This window comes from Cupressus sempervirens, chromosome 1 (genome assembly GCF_028749045.1).
Source record: "Cupressus sempervirens isolate cs-2001-9-10 chromosome 1, ASM2874904v1, whole genome shotgun sequence".
Taxonomy (NCBI): Eukaryota; Viridiplantae; Streptophyta; class Pinopsida; order Cupressales; family Cupressaceae; genus Cupressus; species Cupressus sempervirens.
In genome coordinates this window covers 580,622,849-580,645,382 of record NC_143118.1, presented here as the reverse complement: position 1 = coordinate 580,645,382, position 22,534 = coordinate 580,622,849, and the positions used below count along the sequence as shown (strand labels likewise).

Genomic DNA, 22,534 nt, shown 5'->3' with positions numbered 1-22,534 from the left:
ACAAATACAGATATAATACAATTTTCTAATTTATTACAGAATATTTTCATTACTTCAAAAGCAATATTGATATATAAGTCGCTACATAATTGCATCTTGACTAGCAATAGATTAGTGAAGCTAAAGATATGTGACCAACCTTTCAAGCGTGTTCTATGTTGCATGGTAAATGAATCAGTAGATCATTTATGTTTACATTGCCCATTTGCAAGTGAATGTTAGTACCTAATAATGTCAAAACTACACTGTTGTTTCCCAGTCACCCGTACACTATGGGATCTTCTCCAGGCATGGCCTACCCTACATCCTAATTCAGTGCTTGCTGAATTGTGGATCATTGCTCCTGCAATTCCAATTTGGTCTATTTGGTGGGAAAGAAACGAGCATATATTCCATAAGCAGACCTCAAATTTGGAAATGGTTAAAAGACACATAATAAGCTCAATAAGTGACAAGATGAATTCACATCTTAACGAGCTGCAATCCTAATGGACTGGACTAGCATCAAAATTCCATTTGCTAAAACAAGGTCCCAGATAACAAAAATCAACAGGAAAGAAGTCAAATGGCATAAACCAGAACAGCAAGATGTGTGTAAGTTCAATTTTGATGGAACTTCACATGGCAACCTAGGATTATCAAGTGTTGAAATATGCATGCGCGATTATTTGGGGAATGTGATTGTAGCCAAGGCCATTCCATTACCAATAGGCACTAATAATCAGGCAGAAGCATTGACAGCCATTTATGGGTTAGAACCTGCATTATCATATAACATTGACAAATTACATATAAAGGGAGATTCACTATTATTAATCAATGCACTAATGATTCGTTACTGTAACAATTGGAAGTTGCACTATATTCTCAAGAGAAGTTCGCATTTGACGAATAAACTTAGCTTTTTCATAATATACCATTCATATAGGGAAGGCAACTTTGCAGCAGATCAAGTGACAAATATGGCCATTGATTTTGGTGAAGCTTTAATTACTCCTTTACAACATTCCAAGGAGGAATTCTCAAAAAAAAATTAAAATCATTGATAGCGAAGCTAAACTTTCATAAGTGATTATGCCCAATTCTAAAACGGAGAAGGATAGGCCCCGTGCTTGGCTTTTGCGAATCCATACATTAACAAGTCATTTTGTTAAATGCGATGGTCCAGGTGGATATGTGGTATAATAATTTAATAGACTAATGGAGTATGAAATGGTGGAAACTACAGGTATCTTTGGCTGCCACATGGCATACTTGATTTGATGGCTTATGGGCTTGGAAACGGTCGCCTTCAATTGAAACTGCAACAATTGGGTGAGGTTGTCCCTGTTCATATTCTTGCCCCTATTCATCAAGTCGCTGCAAATGAGCAGCTGGTTCCTATTTATCCAAATGCGTTGCCTCAGGGTGAGAAAAACACCTTGGATGTTGAAGAGAATGAGCTAGCTCCTATAACTCAAGATGATCCTGCAGCTGCATGCTCGACTCACAAAGGTCGGTTGGCAGTAACTACTATTGTCCCTGATGTGGGTTGCTCCTTGGGTGCTGCATTCATAGATGATGAAGATGTCGAACTCATGGAAGAAGAATGAGTTGCAGGCCACATGCCTAGTTTTGATTTTACTTATAGTTCCCAATTTTCATGTGAAAGAATGGTAGTCGATAGTATGTAATGCTTCTCCTAAATTTAATTTGCCATTGATTTTGTAATTTTTGATAGTGGCATATGGTTTATAAGTTGATACAAGGACTATTCTACTGATTGCATTGTAATTGGCTCCTAACAAGGTCACACAAGGAACATACATATTAGTGCACTATATTGTGGGTGTCATCCCCACCGGGGTTTTTTCTCTGATCAAGCATTTCCCTAGTTAACAAATCTATGCTGATAGTCTCATTTAAATAGTCGATAGTGTGGGGGCTAATTTGCAGTTAAGTATGCAAAGGGTGTTTGAGAAAGATGAGTCTGTTTAGAAGAGATGGACTAATTTTGAATATTTCAATGTCCATTACAATGTGTTCATCTTTTAAATATTAATATATATAGGCTTTGTGCCTTTTGTTTTACAAAAAATTTTAAATGGTAGAGTTGCTTTGGAAGATAACCCAAAAGATGGCCAGCTGCAATAGAAAAGCATTTCTATTTGTCTTCCTCATTTGGTGTAGATTTCTGATTATACTAAATTTAAAAAGTTGGATGATTGAAGTTTGTTTTAAATTATAAAAGATTTATGGCATTTGGTATAGTAAAAAAATTAAGGATTTGTCAATGGGCCTTTGGTCTGCTAATGAAGTTGAAATGTTCAAAATGAGCCCATGAAGGATCAAGTCTTGTTGAGGGCAAGGCTCTGACATCTAAAAGGCATGAGGCTAGGGATATGCCCAGCTCAAATTTGGCGGAATAGATACACTTGACTCCTTGGCTCCTAGCTAAAGAAGTTCAGCCTAAAGGCTGATCTCCATCAAAAGAAAAAATTAAGGATTAGAGGGCACACATGGGAAAGGAATCTGATGTGTATCCATCCCATATATATATATATATATATATATATATATATATATATATATATATATATATCATACAGATACGGGGATATGCACGCCCAAGGTGGGGTAGAGGAGTAGCCAGGGGAGGGGACAGAGGAGTTTCCAGCTACTCAAATCATTGTCTTAATTTATTGATCTCTACAGAAAATAGTAGTCTTATAATTAAGCTTGATTATTGATGTCTTACTGATAGTATCAGAAGTCTTATGAATTCAAATCGGTTGTCGATCATTGGGATTGCATATATATTTTATTTTTTATATGGTGCTCATTGTTGTGGCCCATGGGTAGAACAGTCATCTCAAGTTTCTAACATGGGGGAACATGTTTCCTTGTCCACCATTTTTCAAGCCATTTTTGGGGACAATTAGGATGGTAAAGGAAATGGTTATATAAAATAAAGGAAATTTTTAAATATTCATATGAAAACATAGATAAAGCATGCATATATGAACTATAGAACCGTAACATATAACATTTGTATCAATAAACTTTAATTGAGACTTCGCATGGTGCTAAGTGAATCACCTTTTAATGATTAGGAATCAAAAGTTTAGCTTCAAGGTCATTTGAATACGATAAAGGAAAGCCCTGGCTTCTATTTAGTAATTCATTTCAACCTCGAACAAGCCCATGTAAGCGGCCACAAGAGTCCCCTTTTGTTCACAATCATTTCTCCCTCCCTAATTTTGCCTAGGTTCCCCCTGGACACTCCATCGAAGCAAAAAAGTTTAAGCCAAGGAATAGGAGGTTTTGTCCACTTGACCAAACTATGGTAATCTTTCTCTTGAGCAAATATCTTCATGGAAGTTAGCTAAGTTTTGCCCATTTTTAAGCTGGGCAAGAATGTTCTACTTGACAGCTTCAACAACATTTTTACCAACTCTTGAAGCATTCTCTTTCCTATTGTTGAATATTATACGACTTCTTTCCTTTCAAATACCCCATAAAAATGGGCCATACAGCTTCCAAAGCTCCTCGAGGGAAGCTGATAGATAGAGAGCAATCTCCCCTTGTACTATAAATTTAAGCATATAGTGTGGTCTGACAATCAGAGATAAATAGGAAGAGGAACATTTCCAAAAGTACATTCCAAAAATAAAAATCTGACCGATTAGTCCTCATCTCCACATAAAGCACAAGTATCAGGGATGACTATTTCCCTTTTCATTGATTTATAATTCTATCCAACATAAGGATCTTATAATATAAATTTGTCACTATATAATAATTAAGACAATTCTTTTCCAGGAAAGAAAGTAACAAGAACATCAGTTTGTTCTTAGCATTTTAATCAAATGCTCGATTCTTTGAATTTTATTTTCTTCCTTGTTTCCCTTAAAATTGTCTTCTATTATCTGAGGAATAATGCTACCCTCAATTCTGACATTTATTCGCTCTGTTTTTTTTCTGTTAGATGAGTTCCGACAAGAGATAAAGATTCATGAGCAATTCTATGGATTTCACACAAAAGTTTGTTAACGACACATTCTTCTAGTAATGATTATATCATTATGGTACCAACAACAAAGAAAATTACTAAATTTCTTCTTTTATTTAGTCATACTTGCATTCCTCCTAAATTATACGTTTCTCTTGAAAAAGAAAGAAAGTCGTGAACTTAAACAATCTAGCTTTGCTAAGCTCACGCCAATCTTTTTCAAAATATCCTCTGACCAATCACAGATTAAATAGAACGAGGGCAATTTCAACAAGTCTTAAGAAAAAGGAACATTCCATTAATAAATGTCTGTCCGGTTCTACCTCATCTTCACACAAAGCACACCTATTGGGGATGATTAAGACATTCTTTTCCGGGAAAGGAAGTAACAAGACAATTCATGAGTGATTCTATGGATTTTATACATAAGTTTGTTAACAACAAATTCTTCTAGTAATGATTATGGTGCCAACCACAATGTTTCTATATTTCTAAATTTCTTCTTTTATTTAGTCATACTTGCAATTCTCCTAAGTTAGGGTTTTCTCTTGAAAAAGAAAGAAAATCATAAACTTAAACAATCTAGCATTACTAAGCTCATGCCAATCTTTTTCAATACATGATCTGAACAATCACAGATTAAATAGAAAGAAGAAAACTTCCAAAAGCCTTAAGAAAATGGAACATTCCATAAATAAATGGCTGACTTGTTCTACCTCATCTTCACACAAAGCACGCATATTAAGGATGAGTATTCCCTTTGATTAGTTTCTCCAATATAAGGATCCTATATTATAAATTTAAACATATAATAATTAAGATGATTCTTTTTAACTTTTGAGGGAAAAAAGTAACAATAGGACTAGTTTGTCCTTAGCATTTTGATCAAATGTTGGATTCTTTGAGTTCTATTTTCTTCCTTGTTTTCCTTAAAATTATCTTCTATTTTCTGCAGAATAAAGCTACCTTCAATCCTGAAATTTATTCTATCAGTTTTTCTTATATGAGTTTCGACAAGAGATAAAAAGATTCATGAGTGATTCTATAGATTTCACACAGTTTGTAAACAGAACATTCTTCCAGTAATGATTACAGTACCAATAGCAGAGATAATGCTTCTATCTTTCTGAATTCCTTTTTTAGTTAGTCATTAGTTGCATTCCTCCTAAATTATATTTTTTTCTCTTCAAAAAGAAAATAAATCAAAAACTTAAACAATCTTTTCTTTATTTTGGCATGTGTTTCTTAAATATTTAAGCACAACTTTTCTGGACACTGCAAAAGTATAGCATGGCATCAGTATAACAATCACCTTCCAAATGTAATAAGGGACGTGACCTTCCAAATAGGCAGTGTGACTTTTGTTAGAAACATTGACCTGTAGCAGTTATGTATTTCATTAATTCATAAACATGTTGAATTTGACTTGACTATACAATGTGTTAGCTCAACCTAAAGCAAATATTGATTGATACCTCGAGAAGAACTGGACCATGTACTTTCTCTTTGAATTCATTACTGTGATTTCTCACCCATTCCACAGCTTCAAATATATGGCTAGCCCCGGAATTTTTTAATGCTTGCAGAAGTCTTGTATTTGTATTTTCTATATCTTTCAGCCTGCACACACATAAGGAACACATAATGAAACACACATAAGAAACACACAATGATCTTAGGTTGGCAAGAGTATGGAGATGTTGGCAAGAGCATGGAGATGTTGGCAGGAGCATGGAGACATTTCAAAGGGAGGATAAAGAGCAACGAGATACAGTTTGGTCAACCATCAAGGCAATGCAAAAGAGCAACACTACCTTTTTCATATATTTCAAAGGGTACAATTGCACAAAATATTGTAAAAATATCCCCATTAATGAACAAGGGTATACCCTTGACATGATGTACATAGGGGAATGCCCCTATCACTTATAAAATGTAATTTCTTAAGGAAAGGGACAGTGGTCCCCAGGCAAGACTGGGTCTTGACTGCATTCTTTCCTACCAGTATCATTTGAATGGAGGAAAAAATGAGATGTAAAAATTTAGTGAAAATGATTAATAAAAATATCAAGGCCTCGACCTATTATTGAGCAAAAAAACAAGAAACAAATAAAGTACCATCCATATAAAACTGTAGAACAAAAAAAATCATGTTGCACTTCAAACTCATGACCAATATCTAACCTGGTTAGACACCGGTTCAATGTAGATCTCTCTTGATCCAACATATGGACTTTATCTCTCTTTAAGGATCGTTTTTCACTTGCAGAAACCTCCAACTCCCGTATACATGCTCCGAGACGTTCCTGTTTTACCAAAATAAGAAAAAAGTGTGTAAATTACCAGCCAAAAAATTGTTATGTTAATCAATTTGAAACTTGTACTACTATACTAATCCAATGTGAATGGCTTAAACAAAGTACTAGTTGAATCTTTTCAATCATTTCATCAACAAAATGTAAAGCCCAAAAATATGACTGTTTTATTACTTTATAAGATAATCTTTAATTTAGGAAAAGATACAGTAAAAAAATTCTGAAGATTTGCATAAGGATGTAGCCAATTGCCAAATTTCTATATCTTGGCTGCCCAGAATTAGTAAATAGTTCATAATTCAAAACCAACCCTTTTATCAAACTTCAATGGCTTTTTAAGTTTTTAGTTGTCTCTGGCATTAAAATGTCCAAGCATATATAATTTATTTGGTTAGTATAGCCTCTGATTGACCCAGTGCTCAATCTAGTTGGGGTGTAATCACCCTGATATGACCAGCTCGATTTCAAGAAACCTATAAATAGTCCAGAGTCTTGTCTCAAGGTCAACATTTATCTAAAGATTTAGATGGAGAACACTTTTCTTCCACATATTAGTAAGAATTGTCATTTAAATGAGAACAATATACATACATAAGCAAATGAAGGATATATAATACAAATTTATCGTGGTCCATCCCCATCATAAAGATTAAATAGGACCAATATAGAGAACTACCCATGGAAAGACACAAGCTTGACAAGTTCACATGATATGTCACAGAGTAGCTTAAACCTTAATCCAAAAATTTATGTTAATACATATCATTTTGGATTAAGGTTTATGCTAGTCTGTGACATATCATGTGAAACTGTCAAGCTTGTTTCTTTCCATGGGTAGTTCTCTATATTGGTCCTATTTAATCTTTATGATGCGAATGGGCCATGATAAATTTGTATTGTATATCATTCATTTGCTTATGGATGTATATTTTTTCTGATTTAAATGACAATTCTTACTAATATGTAGAAGAAAGGTGTTCTACGTCTAAATCTTTAGATTAATATTGCAGTAACCCTAAAAACTTTACATAATACTAATATTGCAGTAGCCCTTCAAACTTGATAAAGAAAAAAAAATCTTATTTATACAGTTAGAGAAAATTGAAACCCACTGCAGGTACCATTTGCAAAAGGAAAATTACAGTGGCAAAGCCATATATATTAGAAGCTCTTTACATTCTTTGGTCCCTTAATGTTTAATGTATAGAATGACCTATCAGAACAATAATAACCTGGCATTGCATTGAAGGTTTCCCACTTCATTAGTCAAAGGTGATTGCAATAATTGATGCATCACAGCATAAGAAAAGAGAAAAATATTCATTTTTAATCAAATATCTTGTTGTCCTTGAATTTCTGCAACAATATATTGTGTTTATGTGTTTCCCACTTCTGTGTAAAGTCTATATATATATATATATATATATATATATATATATATATATATGTCTATATATATATATATATATATATATATATATAGACTTTACACAGAAGTGGGAAATACATGTATGTATGTATGTATATATATGTATTTATATACACACACACACACACACACACACACACACACACACACACATATATATATATGTGTATATATATTGTGTGTTTATGTATTTCCCACTTCTGTGTAAAGTCTATATATATGTGTGGGTGTGTGTGTGTATTTATATATGTATATATATATATATACTTTACACAGAAGTGGGAAATACATAAACACACAATATATATATACATATATATATATGTACATGTGTATGTATGTATATGTATATATATATATATATATATATATATATATAACTTAAATAATGATTCCAAGATGTTTTAAATGAACACTACCAAAAAACAATTTGGGCATACATATTAGATTATGTTAACCTATGGATTTTGTAATACTGATAATTGTTAGAAATTTTGTCATTGACGTCACAATACTAAACAGATTTATTTATATTAGTTGCAGAACAAACACTTACAGTAACAGATAGAATTCATAATGAGTTGCAAGTGAAATGTTGTTGTTATGTTTGATTGATATGACCATCTTGTTTCTTCCGCATTGATGGATTGTTCTGTCAAACCTGGAAATCGAAAAATCTATAGTTTATGCACGGTATTTATCAGAATCAGATACAGAAATTGGAACGATAGTAATAGAATATATTGGGCAGAATACCATCTTTGAAGACTATATTTTCTGTATGGGAATTCAAGGCTTTATCCTGCAAATCTGTGTACTTGATTCTGTAGTATTTTCATCAGAATTATGTTGTGTTTGTAATCTTTAGATTTATTGTGATTTTGGGATATGCCTGGACAGATCTGCGTACTAAGTATTGGGCTGTCTTGTTTAAGTTATAATCTGCATATGTATATCAAGTCTTTCATATATCAGTTTTGGTTGTTTGGTTACAACTATTTTTGCCCCCTGTATTCGATTAAAGTCTGGAAACTGCTTCATTGTTTATGTTGTCACTAATTGTGTATCTCATTTAGCAATGCGATGAAATAGGAGTATCTGAAGTGACAAGTTACTTGGTTATGACTTCAGTTATAACCTAGATCACAAGCCTCGCTGAATTTTCAGCTTTGGGTTCGTAAATTTGGCACACCCTTTTGAACACATTAGTTTCTTCATGCGGCTCAATTAGGACACTAGATCCTAGCAGCATCTCTCACCTATGCTCTTTCACCCATTGTGTTATTTCCACATACTTCATGTGTTAAGATTTCAATGCGCGACTGCTCTCTTATCATTTCTATTTTTATGCTTATCAAGTTATCAAAATTATTTTAATTAATTAAGAATCAGAAATTTAGATCTCACTTTAACAAGCTTGTTAAGATCACTCCTAAGGTAATCAATCAAACTGCAAACCATATTTCATTTCTTTTCTTTTTGCTGATCAGTTTGACGCTACATGCTAGCATTAAAAAATGTCATGTAAACATATCTTGAACATCAATCTCGCCGGCCACATTCATTGTAATAATTTTTTATATAACTACAGGATAGTGATGATAGAGAAGAACACAATAATAATGAAAGATAGGCAAGCACAATCAATGTTACAAAAGGTGCATACTATTTCCTCTTTCGGAGGTTCATATACAGGTAACTGTGCAAGCTCAGCTTCAGCAGCTGTAAGATCGTCCTTCGCTCTCGCAATCCTCTCTTGTTGAGATTCTTCTCGCTTTTTCACCTCCTCAATTTCGCTCGCTTTTGCTCTAACTTGTACACTCTAAAAACAGCATAGTTTTAAGTATGGAAAGTGAAAATATTCTTCTTAGTAGAAATGACCTCTACACTTTTATTTATGGCTTTATACCTTACAAGGATTTAAGAATGTGAGATAAAAGCAAGCAAAATGCGTACAAGTTGATTTTCCATCTGTATGATTTCTCTGTGCTTTTTATCATTTGAACTTATGTTGTTGTTCAGCTTCTTACATGTGGCTTCAAGCTTCACTTTCTCTTGTTTCTTTTCCCTGGAGCAAAAATGAATTATCAATTGAAATATTATTTTTAACAATTAACTGAGAGAAACTATTACTCTAAAAGACAAACACATCACATGACATTAAATTTCAATATATTGCAGCATATTCTCTGAAAACAAACAATACTCTATGGGATTTTTTTGAGCTGCTATTGCTTTTGCAATTTCATCTCTCTTGTGCTTTGCTTCCCTCTCCCTCTCCTTTGCCTCGAGGTATTCCATTTTCTTCATATCATATTTGAGCCATGGGAGCTTCTTCTTCATTGACTCAGCCTGAATTTGTGATTAATTTATCACATTCAAAATTGTATCAAGCTCACAAAATGAAAACTTCAGGATACATGCTCATGCACAGCAGGAAATGATGTGTTCCGAAAAAAAAAATTAATAGCTTAGAACATAGAACTCCACAGATCAGAGGATACTTTTTGCAGTAACTGCTCTCTTTGACGAACCCTCTCCACATCTTTTTCTTGCTCAGCATTCTGTGCCTTGAGTTGATTCAGTGTTTCCTCATTCTGTTTAACAGTCTATTCTAAATAGGACCTTGTCAGTATTGTATAGATAGCAGCCTAAAGCTAACTAGAAAAAAATCCGTCTTAAAAATATAGGTCACAAAACATGCAAATCAAAACACTTACTGTTTCAAGCCTCTTCAATGAACAGCTTTTATCTATAAGAGTGCGATGTTGCACTGAGAGTTCTTGATCTCCAACGGCCTTTTCAGTCTCTTCTAGAAGTTGTACAGGGCTTAGTTTTGCAAACTCACAAACTCTGTCTTGTGGCAAAAACTGCTCCACAGAAAAAGCCAAAAAATCATAAATACCAATAGATGTAGCTAATGCCAACATATGCCATACTTTTTAGAGTTTTCTAGTTTGAATTTGCATTAGATTCTGACAAAATTGAAATCAAGATTCCACTTTTGGAAATGAATACCAATAGGATGGGAAACATAAAGATAACCTTCTTGACTACAACCCCAGAAATGCATACAGAGATTAAATTGAAAATTTTATAGATACAGATGTCTCGACTGTTATCTCATAATAAACAGATAAAATGGGAAAGAAAGGAGACAATTTGCATACTCTCACATATTTTCGCAAGGAAATTTAAAAGGTTAATTGTATATTTCTGTAATTTTACTATATCATGAATTACCATCAAGGAATAGATTAAAACGAGGAATAGATTATAGAGCAGAAAAAGAATTTCCCCTATATTCCAGAAAGACACGCATGGAGAGTGACTTCTCCTCCTCTCTCAATCAAAGCTACTCCCCCCTTAATAAATTAGTAATTACAAACAAAAATCAGATTTATCACGAAACAGCAAAAAATGAATAATGGTAGACAATTGGAAATCTACCTGATAGAACTTATCTAGTGCCATTCACAGAAATCCAGATTCTTAAAACGGCAAGTTGATGTCAATACCTGAGTAAGGTTGCCCACTTGGATGTTGAACTTGTGAACAGTCTCCAAGACATCACGTTTTGGCACTATTCGACCTATGAATACAAATAAACATTGTGCATTTTAGGTATCCAAGGCATTTATGATTCAATTCTCAAATACAAGAGTACAAAACTGTATTTTAAATTTAAATTGAAAATTAGAGGTTTTCCTTCCAAAAAAGATAAACAACTCAAACGTTCAAACTTCAAGGCACCCTATTTAAATATAGCTCTCAGTCTTATCATTTCAATCAAACATGACAAATCAAATAGGACGAACCTTCCAATCTTAAACTTATGACCTTTATTATGTAATAAATCTCAACGAATTCAAAATATAAAAATTACTTACTAAAAATCATGCTCATCAAATACCTTGTTATAGACCACTTAAAGAAAAAGATAGTTCAAAAACATTTTCTCCATAAGCCTTATACACCTCTTTTCTAATGGCAATTTCCAGGCTGACATCATTATAGAGACATGAAAGACAAAAGGTAGCAATTGATTATGGATTGGTCACCCAAAACTCCTAAACAGTGGATGCATTCAAAAAGTGGGTTTCATGAATATATCCAATGACCTTGCACAACTACGTCAAAGGCTTCCCTGTTAATGGAGTAGTCAACAATAAGAAAAAGAGTAGAGCACAGTGAAGAGCTCCTAAAGCTCTAAGGGAAATACGATCTTTGCAAGTAATGGTGCAGTGATTCATTCTTTTCAAGGTATATTTGTTAAGGGTGATTTACTTTTTCCTTGGAACCAAGGCAAACAATGAAGCTAAACAATTAGAGCTTTTGACGGATCTTAAACTAGTTACACCTAGGAAGGAAGTTTCTGTAAGTGAAGGAGGATTCACAGGTGGTAATAAGGGGTTGACCGTTGCATTAATAATTCTGTAAACAACTGGACGTATTACTATTGAGGAAACCCATAATGTGAGGGTATTATTTGAGTTGATTTTCTTTCATTACTGCTACAAAGAATGCAATTGAGTCGTAGTTGGTAATCCAATGCAGATTTTGGATCACTTCTCATTCTTCATATGAATCGAATTTTGATGTGTGGCTTAAGGAAAATTACCCCATGAGATATCCTTACCTCAGCAGGGAATATTATAGTTTCATGAGTTAAGAAGTGAGCATGAAAGAAGTTCAAACATGTCAAAAGTCCGAGAGAGAGGATAAGAAACATCCAACCCTTTGACCATAGTTGAACTTGTTGCTTTTGCTTTGTTCTAACAGTGAAGATTTTGAATGTGGCTGAACAAGTCACCTATGTTTTGTTTGAAGAGAGATGCCTTTCTTTTATAGAAGTCCCTTGTTAAATTCACTTATAATTATTTATAATGATTCATGTTTCTCTATCGCCATTGACATAATGAGAGATGGGTTCTCGTGAACCACTACTCATGAAACATGTGTCAGTGAGTTTGACTCAAAAACTACACAGTTGAAGTCTGATAGCAATATCTGAGCTTGACTTGCTGTGGAAAATATCTCCTACTTATAAATTGATGAGCCTAATGGTTCTTAAGGCAAAACACTTGCTGAAGGTTTAGCAAATGGGATTCGAAGCAAAGTAGGCTTAACCATGGAGGAAACTCCGTAGAGCACATTTGAGCTGGAGTAGTACTGGGATGGGTGACCTCCCAGAAGTCCCAGTGCTTCACCTCTGTGAATATCACCTAGATGCAGTGAGTATTGAATGACCCATTCATTCTCAATGTTCATGAGAGATGGGTTGTTGTGAACCACTACTCATGAAACATGGGTCAATGAGTTTGACTCAAAAACAACACAGTTGAATTCTGATAGCAATATCACAATTTGACTTGCTGTGGAAAATATCTCTTACTTATCAACATGAAATAGAATGTGCCGGAAAATAAGGATGACAGATTAAAAGAACACGGCACATAACAAAATCAATAAAGAATACCAAGACACTTTCAAAATGTGTTCCTCTCACCAGAATGCTGAGTAACCAGAATTTGACTGGAGTTACTGCAGTCATCTTGCATACTTTCACAAAAAAAAAGCACTTGGTTGATGTAAGAATAATGCTAGCTGTAATTAGATGGAAATGTTTTACAGTTCTAGACATAATTATATGTCTAAAGTCAACATCCTAGTGTATACAAGCACATACAAACTTGTATATGTCTATCAAAGTAAACTGTAAATTACTAAATACTGTTATCCATGAATTTGGTAGCAGAATCCTCTCCATTGCAACAATCGGAGATTTAATATAAGCCAAGGGTTTTCATTAAAATAAAGCTCTAAGTACATATATATGCAAATTGAATCTTTAACCAAATATTCCTGCTCATACCATTTAGCTGCCACTCAGATTTATTCTGTCTATCTATTTTTCGTGTTATGGTAATGGTTTCTCCAGCCTTATTGCCCCTCAGGGAGATTTTTATCCATCCCGATTCTTCACCACGTTTCACATAATCACCAATGTTGGATGCTCTGCCAAGCAACTGCAGAAAAATCAAGCATCTAAATTCACTTGAAACTAACAATGATAACCAAAAAGACAAAGAAATAAAGTAGGTTTATCTTACACAATCAAAATTTATCCTGGCCATGGATCAAATATTAGTATTACTATTGAAAATGTCACACAGCATGCCAGAATGAAAGCATAATTAAAAAGACCAAAAAGATCAACCTGGGGTTCTCCAGCAAGGCCAATGGCAATTGCACACACTAAAGAGCTTTTCCCTGTTCCGTTTGGTCCAATAACAAGATTAAGACGAGATCCTGGCTTGGACCTTAAATGATTATATGTCATAAAGTTGTGGATCTCGATTTCAACTATATTTCCTGGCAAATAATCATCTTCTCCCCTGATCAACAGGATCAAACACAAAGAACATCAAAAAGGTATTAGATTTGCATGTTATCTGACCAAGAATATTTTAGAACTGCTCCCTGATCAACATGACCAAACACATAAGAACATCAAACAGGTATAGTTTATCTTTCTGGGGGATATTATGCATTTATTTCAGCAAATAATAATAAATTCTCCAGGCAGTGTTCCAGCAGCAAGTTTGAGCATTGAACAACAATACAAATAATTATAAGTCTGAAAGGTTCTAATTGACTGTTAAAAGGGTGCATTTGTAAATGAATGGAACAGATTCAAGTCCCCACACAGCAGTAATGGATCCCATGAACTGGAGGTGGAGTATCTGTCACAGAGAAAAGTCTGGGTAGATGATATTGAGGAGTACTAAAAATAAAAACAATCCAGTCTTAATGGTCCAAACCTAAGCAAATGACAGTAAAAGACAAAAAAAAATCAATGGCAAAGACAATGATTTGCAAAGGGCCATGGGTCTAGTGGCAAAGCTGATGCAATGAATATGACAGAAAGTTCAAGCCTCAAAAAGTATGTTCATTGTGTCAATGTATGCTAAACCTGGCAGAAGCTGGTTGTATCTCCAAGGTTGATTTTACTAGAAATCTTCATAGTGAGTTTGACAGTGTTTTCCTCGTGAATGGCAGAAATTTTGAAAGAGAACCTTCAACAATACTTCCAAGACAAAATGTGATCTATGTTTGATGCTGCATTCATGTACTTAGTTGATAGTTGGGTGAGTGTTCTAATTTACCAACAAAGCAATACTAATGTATAATGGCTGAGTGAGTGTTACATTTTTCCCAGCACAAATTATTAATATTTCATGGCTGGGTAAGCATTGAGGTTTACTTAGAAAATAGTATACAGCAATGATTAATACTTGCTATACCCAAGTAATGATTTGCAATTTTTTTAAATTTTATGAGCAAGCCAGGTACTTGCGAGCATTTCACTTTGTCCCCTTCAGGACAACACAAAATGGAAGAGCATGTAAGGTAGTATCTTTCTTTGAATTGGAAGCCGAAGCTGCCTTGCAATTCTTAACTAAGTTAAATCCTAGAACTTAAGGAAACAAAATCTAGCTTTCTACAAAATGTACCAAGATACATATCTATGTTTTGAGCAAACACTGCAAACAAACCAAAGAAGTTCCCAATTTTTTAGTTCTTCAGTACAGCACAAGGCGATCAGCACTTCTATATATATAAGAGAGACTTGATATGTTTTTGGCCAATGCAAGAAAACTGATCTATGACACATCTAACACATGTTCACTTAAACCAAAAAACATCCGAGTACAGCATGAGAATTAAATTGGATGGAAAACATTGGACAAGATCCTGTGTATGGAATGATAGTAATTGTATTAAAAACTACAACATCCTCATTGATAAAATTGCAGCACAAGGCCTGAACAGTCGCTAATTTCATATCAACACACTGTATCAATATATAAGACAACACAAAGCTATTGAAAAGTAATCATTACAACAAATTAAGTGTAAAATTACAATTGAAAATTAAAAACTCTAAGTCAAAATAGCACTTATTTATATGTTTTTTACAAGATTGTGTGCATGAGATTTATTCAAGATAAATAAAATGCACACTGAAATTCCTGTATAACAATACTTTGCTTCGAATCAAAATAGAAATATGTCCTAAAATATAAAATATAAAACACAAAACATTCAAATAAATTTGTGATAAAAACAGAAAGACCTTCACATATAGACATTCTAAAAAGTCAGCAAAAAATAGACCTAGTCTAGAATGGAGACAGCTAAAAATAACTACTACATAACCCCATCTGACAAATTTTGCACTACGCCACAAACAGTATCCAGATCTTTCTAAAATGTGTAAGGAATCCTCCACTTGTGACTCCTCTAACAATGGCATAGTTTTCAAAAAAACGACCAGAGCATTAATTTATTAAACCATTGCTACTCTCATTCCATAAGATATCAATCTAAACCAATCTCTCCTCTCCTACCTTAAAATTCCTCACAATTAGATCCATGTTGTCCATGTTTTCTGTGTTGCTTTTTAGCCAACCTTTGGAATTCAGTCCACACATCATCATGTTCAATCTCTGTACCATTTCCATCAGCAGAAATAACCAATGGAAACCATAAAGGTAGACCGTAGACAAAGCATTGGAGAGTTCTCAGGGTTTTCTGTTCGTTCCTAGATGTGCTTTGAGGGTTCCAATGTTCTTGGTGAGCTCAGTTCTCAATTTTGGTGGGTTTCAACAACAATTCCTTTTCATAGTAAGTGCTTGTATGGCACCAATCTTTCTAGATTTTGTTTGGGTTTGTTCTCTTCGGTCCTCAAAAAACACTACTATTTACCCATCTTTATAGGTTTTTTGGGGAATTTGTTCTCTTTGGTCCTCGAAGAATACTCTTACTTTAAGTATGTGCTCGCTTGACACCGCTCTTTCTAGGCTTTTCTAGGTTTGTTGTCTTTGGTTCTCCAAGAACACTGGTATTTATAGTATGTGCTCGTGTTGGCATCAATTATCATCTTTTAGCTTCAATCGATTCCAGTGTGTTTGATTATCCGTTTCAAATGGCTTGAAAAACTTTCATAGATTAAATGCCCCCAAGTCAGATGCCTAGATTGTAGGGACTTAAGTCATTTTAAAAGGTGTCTTGGACAGCTTTTTGAGGGAAATAAAATATTTTAGAACTCAATGCCCTACTTTCCCTCCAAACTCTATATATTGAAGATGGAATTCCCATTTCTTCGCACTAAGTTTCCACACACAAAAAAAATGTTTTTCGAATGAATGGAGAAATTTCTTCTAGATGTTGTTGAGGACAAAAGGCCTCTTCAATCTGCTAGTTTCAGAGGTGAAGGACCCACCATAGCTGGCTTTAGCATTTTCACTCAGGAAATATGTTGAGTTTCACAAGTTTTTGATGATTTAGGTTTGAAAAGATGATTTATATGGTATTCTTATTTAGAATTTGGAGATTTGATATGATTGGTGAGCTTTTGTGATTCTGATGCATTTTGCATGTTTTGGTATGAAAATACAAACCTGCTTGTACACTTCAAGCCACAAGTGAATCCTTATTTTGGTTCTCAAGTCTTCTTGACCCAAACATTGAAGTCAACGACTAACTACACATGCACTCTTTTGATAGTAGTTGATTGCTTCATAGGCGACAAATTGTTTCCCTTCTCTTCAAAAATTATATCAAGTGAATCCCACTTCAGCTAATATGCAACAAATGTTGGAGCTAAGCTATTAGCAATCATAATTATACTGATTTATAACACATAAACTAGCAATTCTAGATATTGTCAATGGGGGTAGCAAAGTTCTCTCAATATCATAGGAAAAAGCCCTTGGAAAATATGATGGTATAGGGTTGTAAATTACAAGGGTTGGGAACAAGATTATATAGAGGGAAGTTGTGCTAGTGATGACAAATTAATGTATCTAATCTGTAGTTTGACTTACAGTTACACCTTGAGGCTGAGATTTGGGGTACAATCAAGGTCTTCTTCTAGGAGAAAAATTTGGAGTTCCATGAGGACCTCTTCAAAATTTGTTCTTGTAAATAAGCTTGTCACAATCATTACTTTCATAGACGTTATAGTTCTTCTCAAAACAAAGTCACTAGGTGAATAGTTTTTATAATTTAAAATGCAAATAAATTGAGAATTCTATCAAAATCTCAAACCTCCTGTGAATTTAGACTACACTAAGCATGCAACAAACTATCTTCATCAAAGCTGTCTAGTCAACCTCCTCTATGAGCCACTTCTACACATAAAACTTGTCTCAACATGAAACATTATGTAAATGAAAGATGAATTCAACAAAATGTTTGGAATAGATTTGTTCCTTCTATTCTAGCAATGCCTACTTTAATGAAGGGAAAGGGATGAAATTTTATTGTATATTTGATTATTGACAAAAAAAGGGAGAGCACTAGAATATATCACTTTTCACGTATAGAGATTACTAGCAAGAAATTAATTATCAACAAAAGAAAAGATCTGACGCACTTGTAGGAGAATAACAGCGGGGAAGGATAGAGAGATTCATGACTATTTCTATTGATCACTCCAAATATCTACATGGTTACACACCATTAAAGGCTAACCAAGTCATTAACACATTAACTAAGGCTATTAGAAATGAACAGACATAAATCACAATTCTAAATACAATGCACTTAGAGCATGGGTCTAAAATCTTTTATTTATTTTTTTCCAATAAGCCCAAAGCTCTTCTTCTTATAAAGAAAAAGAGCCAAAAGAACCTTAACAAAGCATTGGCCATCATTGCCTTGATGATTATACAAGAGTACTCAAAAAGGAGCAAGATGTTGGAGGTATCCAATTTGTTTCGGAAACACCTCCACAGAGAATATACAACCACCTAAGTTTGTGTCCAATAGAGGAGTGCTTATAATACCTTGATTGCATCTAAGTGCCCATGTATGTATCATGTGCCCTTTTACAACATAAGACTATAGCATACCCTTAGCCTATTTCCTTAATCTTTCCAATAGGCTAATGGGGGTAAAAAGGGACATACTTAGATTTAATTTGTTAAAGAATGACTTTACATTATAACATGAAACACAACATATATTTAATTATTCAAAAAAGATTAAGAGTAGCTAAAAGTGATTGTTTTGAGACTTTTTCAAATTTTATAACTAAGGTAAAAAAGATAAAATAAATGCATATACAATAGTATTATATTCACCCAAAAAGTTATAAAAGGAAGTTGTGGCCAACCCTGCATCCTTCATAAAATAATTGATACAAGCAATATGCTCGGTTGTAAGGCCTTCTAGGTTAGGGCCAAATACAAACAGCAATTACAATATCAATTCTACAAGATCCAACAAGATCCAACTTCCAACACCAAGAATAATCCACACTTGTACTCTCAAGTCCACCAAGCAATCTTGTGGTTCTCAAGCCGTAGCTACTAGCTCTTCAAATTCACATCTACCCTTCATCCTCTTCCCCAATCTGGATGATCATAATGCCTAAAGACTCTACAAGACCCCCTACTTATACCCAACTAAGCCACAAGTCAGCCCAATTCATTACAAACTAAATTAAATCCCTCACATTAAATATATGCTGAGCCACAAGTCGACTACAACACAAATTAAATACTCAAAGTCAGCTCATAGACAACTCGGCACCAACAGGAACCAAGACTAAGCCGAGCATTAGAAAGACCAAGTCGAGCATTAGCCAAACCACAAGCAACGTTGAGCTCCCAGTGTCTGCCGAGCTCCCAGGCTAGAACTATGCCCAATAACGACCAAGCACCACTCCTTCAAGCCAAAATCCCTCCAACATGCAGGATTGCAAGCAAGCCCAAGATGCTCTTGCATTAGACACCCCAGGTTTGAAAAGATGTTCTCAGTAGCTAGAAGAACATCTTCTAGGATTCAACACATAAATCCCAAACTGGTTCTTCACATACATGTCATCCAAGTCCTCAACTTGCACACTCTTTCCCTTGTTCTTCTTTTGCTTCTTTACATCCATCTTCGGTGTTCCACAAGTCTGCTTTCCATGCTGATCTCTAAACTTCTCAAAATCTGCCAACTCAACTCGACTACCAATACTAAGATTCCTCCTACCGCGCTCTTCATTCTGCAAAGGAATCAAGGAATACCTCCTGCCACCTTTCTCAACAGTAGACACATTCTTGACACAATCATGCATAGCCCTGCAATCATACCGCCAAGGTCTAGCAAGTAACACATGACAATTGTCCATGTCCACAATATCACACAACATTTGATCCTTATACTGCTCAATCTGGAAATCAACAAAGTATTGCTCCCTCACTTCCAAAGCATACCCACCTTGCAACTAGCCAATCCTATAAGGATAAGGATGTTTTACTCTCTTCAAACCAAGTTTCTGAACCATCTCCTCAGCAACAAGGTTATCAATACTACCTTCATCCACAATCACCTTGCAGACTTTACCACCACACTTACAACAAGTCGTGAACAAACTAGTCCTCTGACAAGAATCTATCGTCCCCTAACCAACCAGGACTTGCCGAGCCAGCAAACTCTCTCCTTGCTCAGGTTGACTGTCTTAAACTGCAACCTCATTCACAACAACAGCTTTCCTACCATGAGGACATTCAAAAGATCTATGCCCTTCTTCACCACATCTAAAACAATTACCACTAAACCCACTACCACATGTCCTTCTCTTCTAATCAACAGGTTTTGGTTCACCTTCAACACTTAGTTTAGCCTTCGTCAAGTTATCCTGCTTCTCCTTCCCTCTAGCATTACCTTGACTTCTCCTCTTCAACTTGTCTTCTGCCTTCAGAGCATACTGGTAAGCATCCTCAACTGAAGAAATATTCAGTATACCAACCTCATCCTAAATATTGAATCTCAAACCGTTAATGTACCGAGCTACCTTTTTTAAAAATTCTTTGAAGCCTGGAGTGAATAGTCAGCTTGTAGAACTCCTCAGTGTAATCATTCACAAACATATCCTTTTGTTTCTGATTCTACAATCTCTTAAACAACTCAAGTTCATAATTAGTAGGAATGAACATAACCTTCAACTTAGTCACTATCAACCTCCATCTAGTGATCTTCATTTCACCTTCTTCTTCTTTATTTCTTTGCAATTCTTTCCACCAAAGAGCAGCATGTCCCTTCAACTTAGTTTGTGTCAACCTCACTCTAAGTGGATCCTCAATATCGTCAAGCTCAAATTAGTCTTCCAATTCACCAATCCAATCAAACAGGTCTTCAAAAGTCAAAGTACTTGAGAAATTAGAAACCTCCATCTTATGCTTCAGCTTCAACTGAGATCCAGGTCTAGCAAACTGACTAGCCCTAATTCCAATAGGTCTCTCCACATGATCAGTTTTGTCCTCACCACTAGATCCAGTAACTTCAAAGTCTTCACCAACTTCCTCATAGCCATCATCAATACCCACATGCCTAGGTACACCACCTAAAGCACTCACAATTTCAACAATCTTGTCACTCTTCATCAATGCAATCTCATATCTGAATTCTGCTCTAATCTTCTCTGAGATCCTTTCCTCCACAGCATCACTAAGATCATCAATTGCCCTAGGGTCCAATCTTCTAGGAGGCATCTTACAAGGTTTTCGCAAACCCTAAGCAACAAATCTACAACTCTAGAAGATCAATCAGCTCCACAAGATCAACCTTCTCCAACCCAAGAACCCGATACAAACTACCTCAACTTCAACGATCTATCCACACACTCAGGAACACCTTCGCTCTAACGCAATGCAAGGCAGGAGAATCCTCAAAGGAGATGTCCTAGCCCCCAACAAATAACCACACAACAGAAACAATACAACAATGCAAGATCTTATACCAATTCACAACTCTTTATTCATAAAATAATTGATACAAACAATATGCCCGGCTGTAAGGCCTTCCGAGTTAGTGCCAAATACAAACATCAATTAAAATATCAGTTCTACAAGATCCAACTTTAATGCAAAGCATCCTATAAATCAGCCAATCAATGGGATACATTCTAATCCCTTCAAAATCCATGAAATAATTTCATTATATAGAGGCATCTTGCGAGGTAAAACACAAAATGTTTTAATACAAAAACATCAACACTTCTCCATTTACATATCCTAATTTCTATATCTGATTCCATTATTCATAAATTTTGATCCTTAATGTTTCTTGTCAAACCCTTTGGAGGATTTGTTCCAAATTATCCCTTTTAGAACATATCCAAAGCTGAGACCAATCCAATAAACAAATTACAAATTAGGTGCTCTGAACCAAGACCCATATTTTTTGTCATAAATCAGGAGCAAAACCAGTAACCCTACCTAGGGCATCCAATAACTTTCTCAAGATAATTCCAAATAACACCAAACCAATTTTCACTCAACCTTATATGAGTCTAATTTCTGAATCTATAAGTCATTAATTCTTACAATGCATAAATCATCCTACAAGCACAATTCATTGTCTGCAACTTCAATGGAGATTCTTAAAACCCAATCTTTACTCAATTACACATAACTTACACAAATCTGAATGAAAACAACTCAAACCAACTGGAAATGAAAGCTAGTTCACATATCTCTCCAATGAATATAAATAGAGTTCTTGTTTCATCCAAATGTGTCCATAACAAATATTTCAATCCGACTGTAGTCGGGTATCCTCAAATCTCCAAATAACCACTTTTACCAAAACTTACATAATTTCTTCAAAACTGAATGAAATTGATCCAAACAAAAAGGAGAAAGAAAATTATTCATTTTACCATTCAAATGTACAGGATATACATGGGTTTCAAGCTGTAAATGGCTGTACAATACTTGGAACCAACACAAAAACAAT

The 22,534-nt window shown here is 34.7% G+C and overlaps 1 protein-coding gene across 1 annotated transcript in view; it reads right to left on the bottom strand.

Annotated features, from left to right (window-relative positions):
- The window catches only part of SMC5 (structural maintenance of chromosomes 5), a 171,679-nt gene that overhangs the window by 132,141 nt on the left and 17,004 nt on the right, over positions 1-22,534 (bottom strand). The window contains exons 2-12 of the mRNA XM_089831289.1: positions 13,956-14,133; positions 13,611-13,764; positions 11,254-11,327; positions 10,456-10,605; positions 10,240-10,344; positions 9,942-10,087; positions 9,692-9,803; positions 9,402-9,557; positions 6,176-6,297; positions 5,467-5,611; positions 5,304-5,369 (exon numbers count right to left, since the gene is read on the bottom strand). Of these exons, the coding sequence (XP_089687415.1) occupies positions 5,304-5,369; positions 5,467-5,611; positions 6,176-6,297; positions 9,402-9,557; positions 9,692-9,803; positions 9,942-10,087; positions 10,240-10,344; positions 10,456-10,605; positions 11,254-11,327; positions 13,611-13,764; positions 13,956-14,133 (1,408 nt within the window). The remainder of the gene's footprint in view (positions 1-5,303; positions 5,370-5,466; positions 5,612-6,175; positions 6,298-9,401; positions 9,558-9,691; positions 9,804-9,941; positions 10,088-10,239; positions 10,345-10,455; positions 10,606-11,253; positions 11,328-13,610; positions 13,765-13,955; positions 14,134-22,534) is intronic.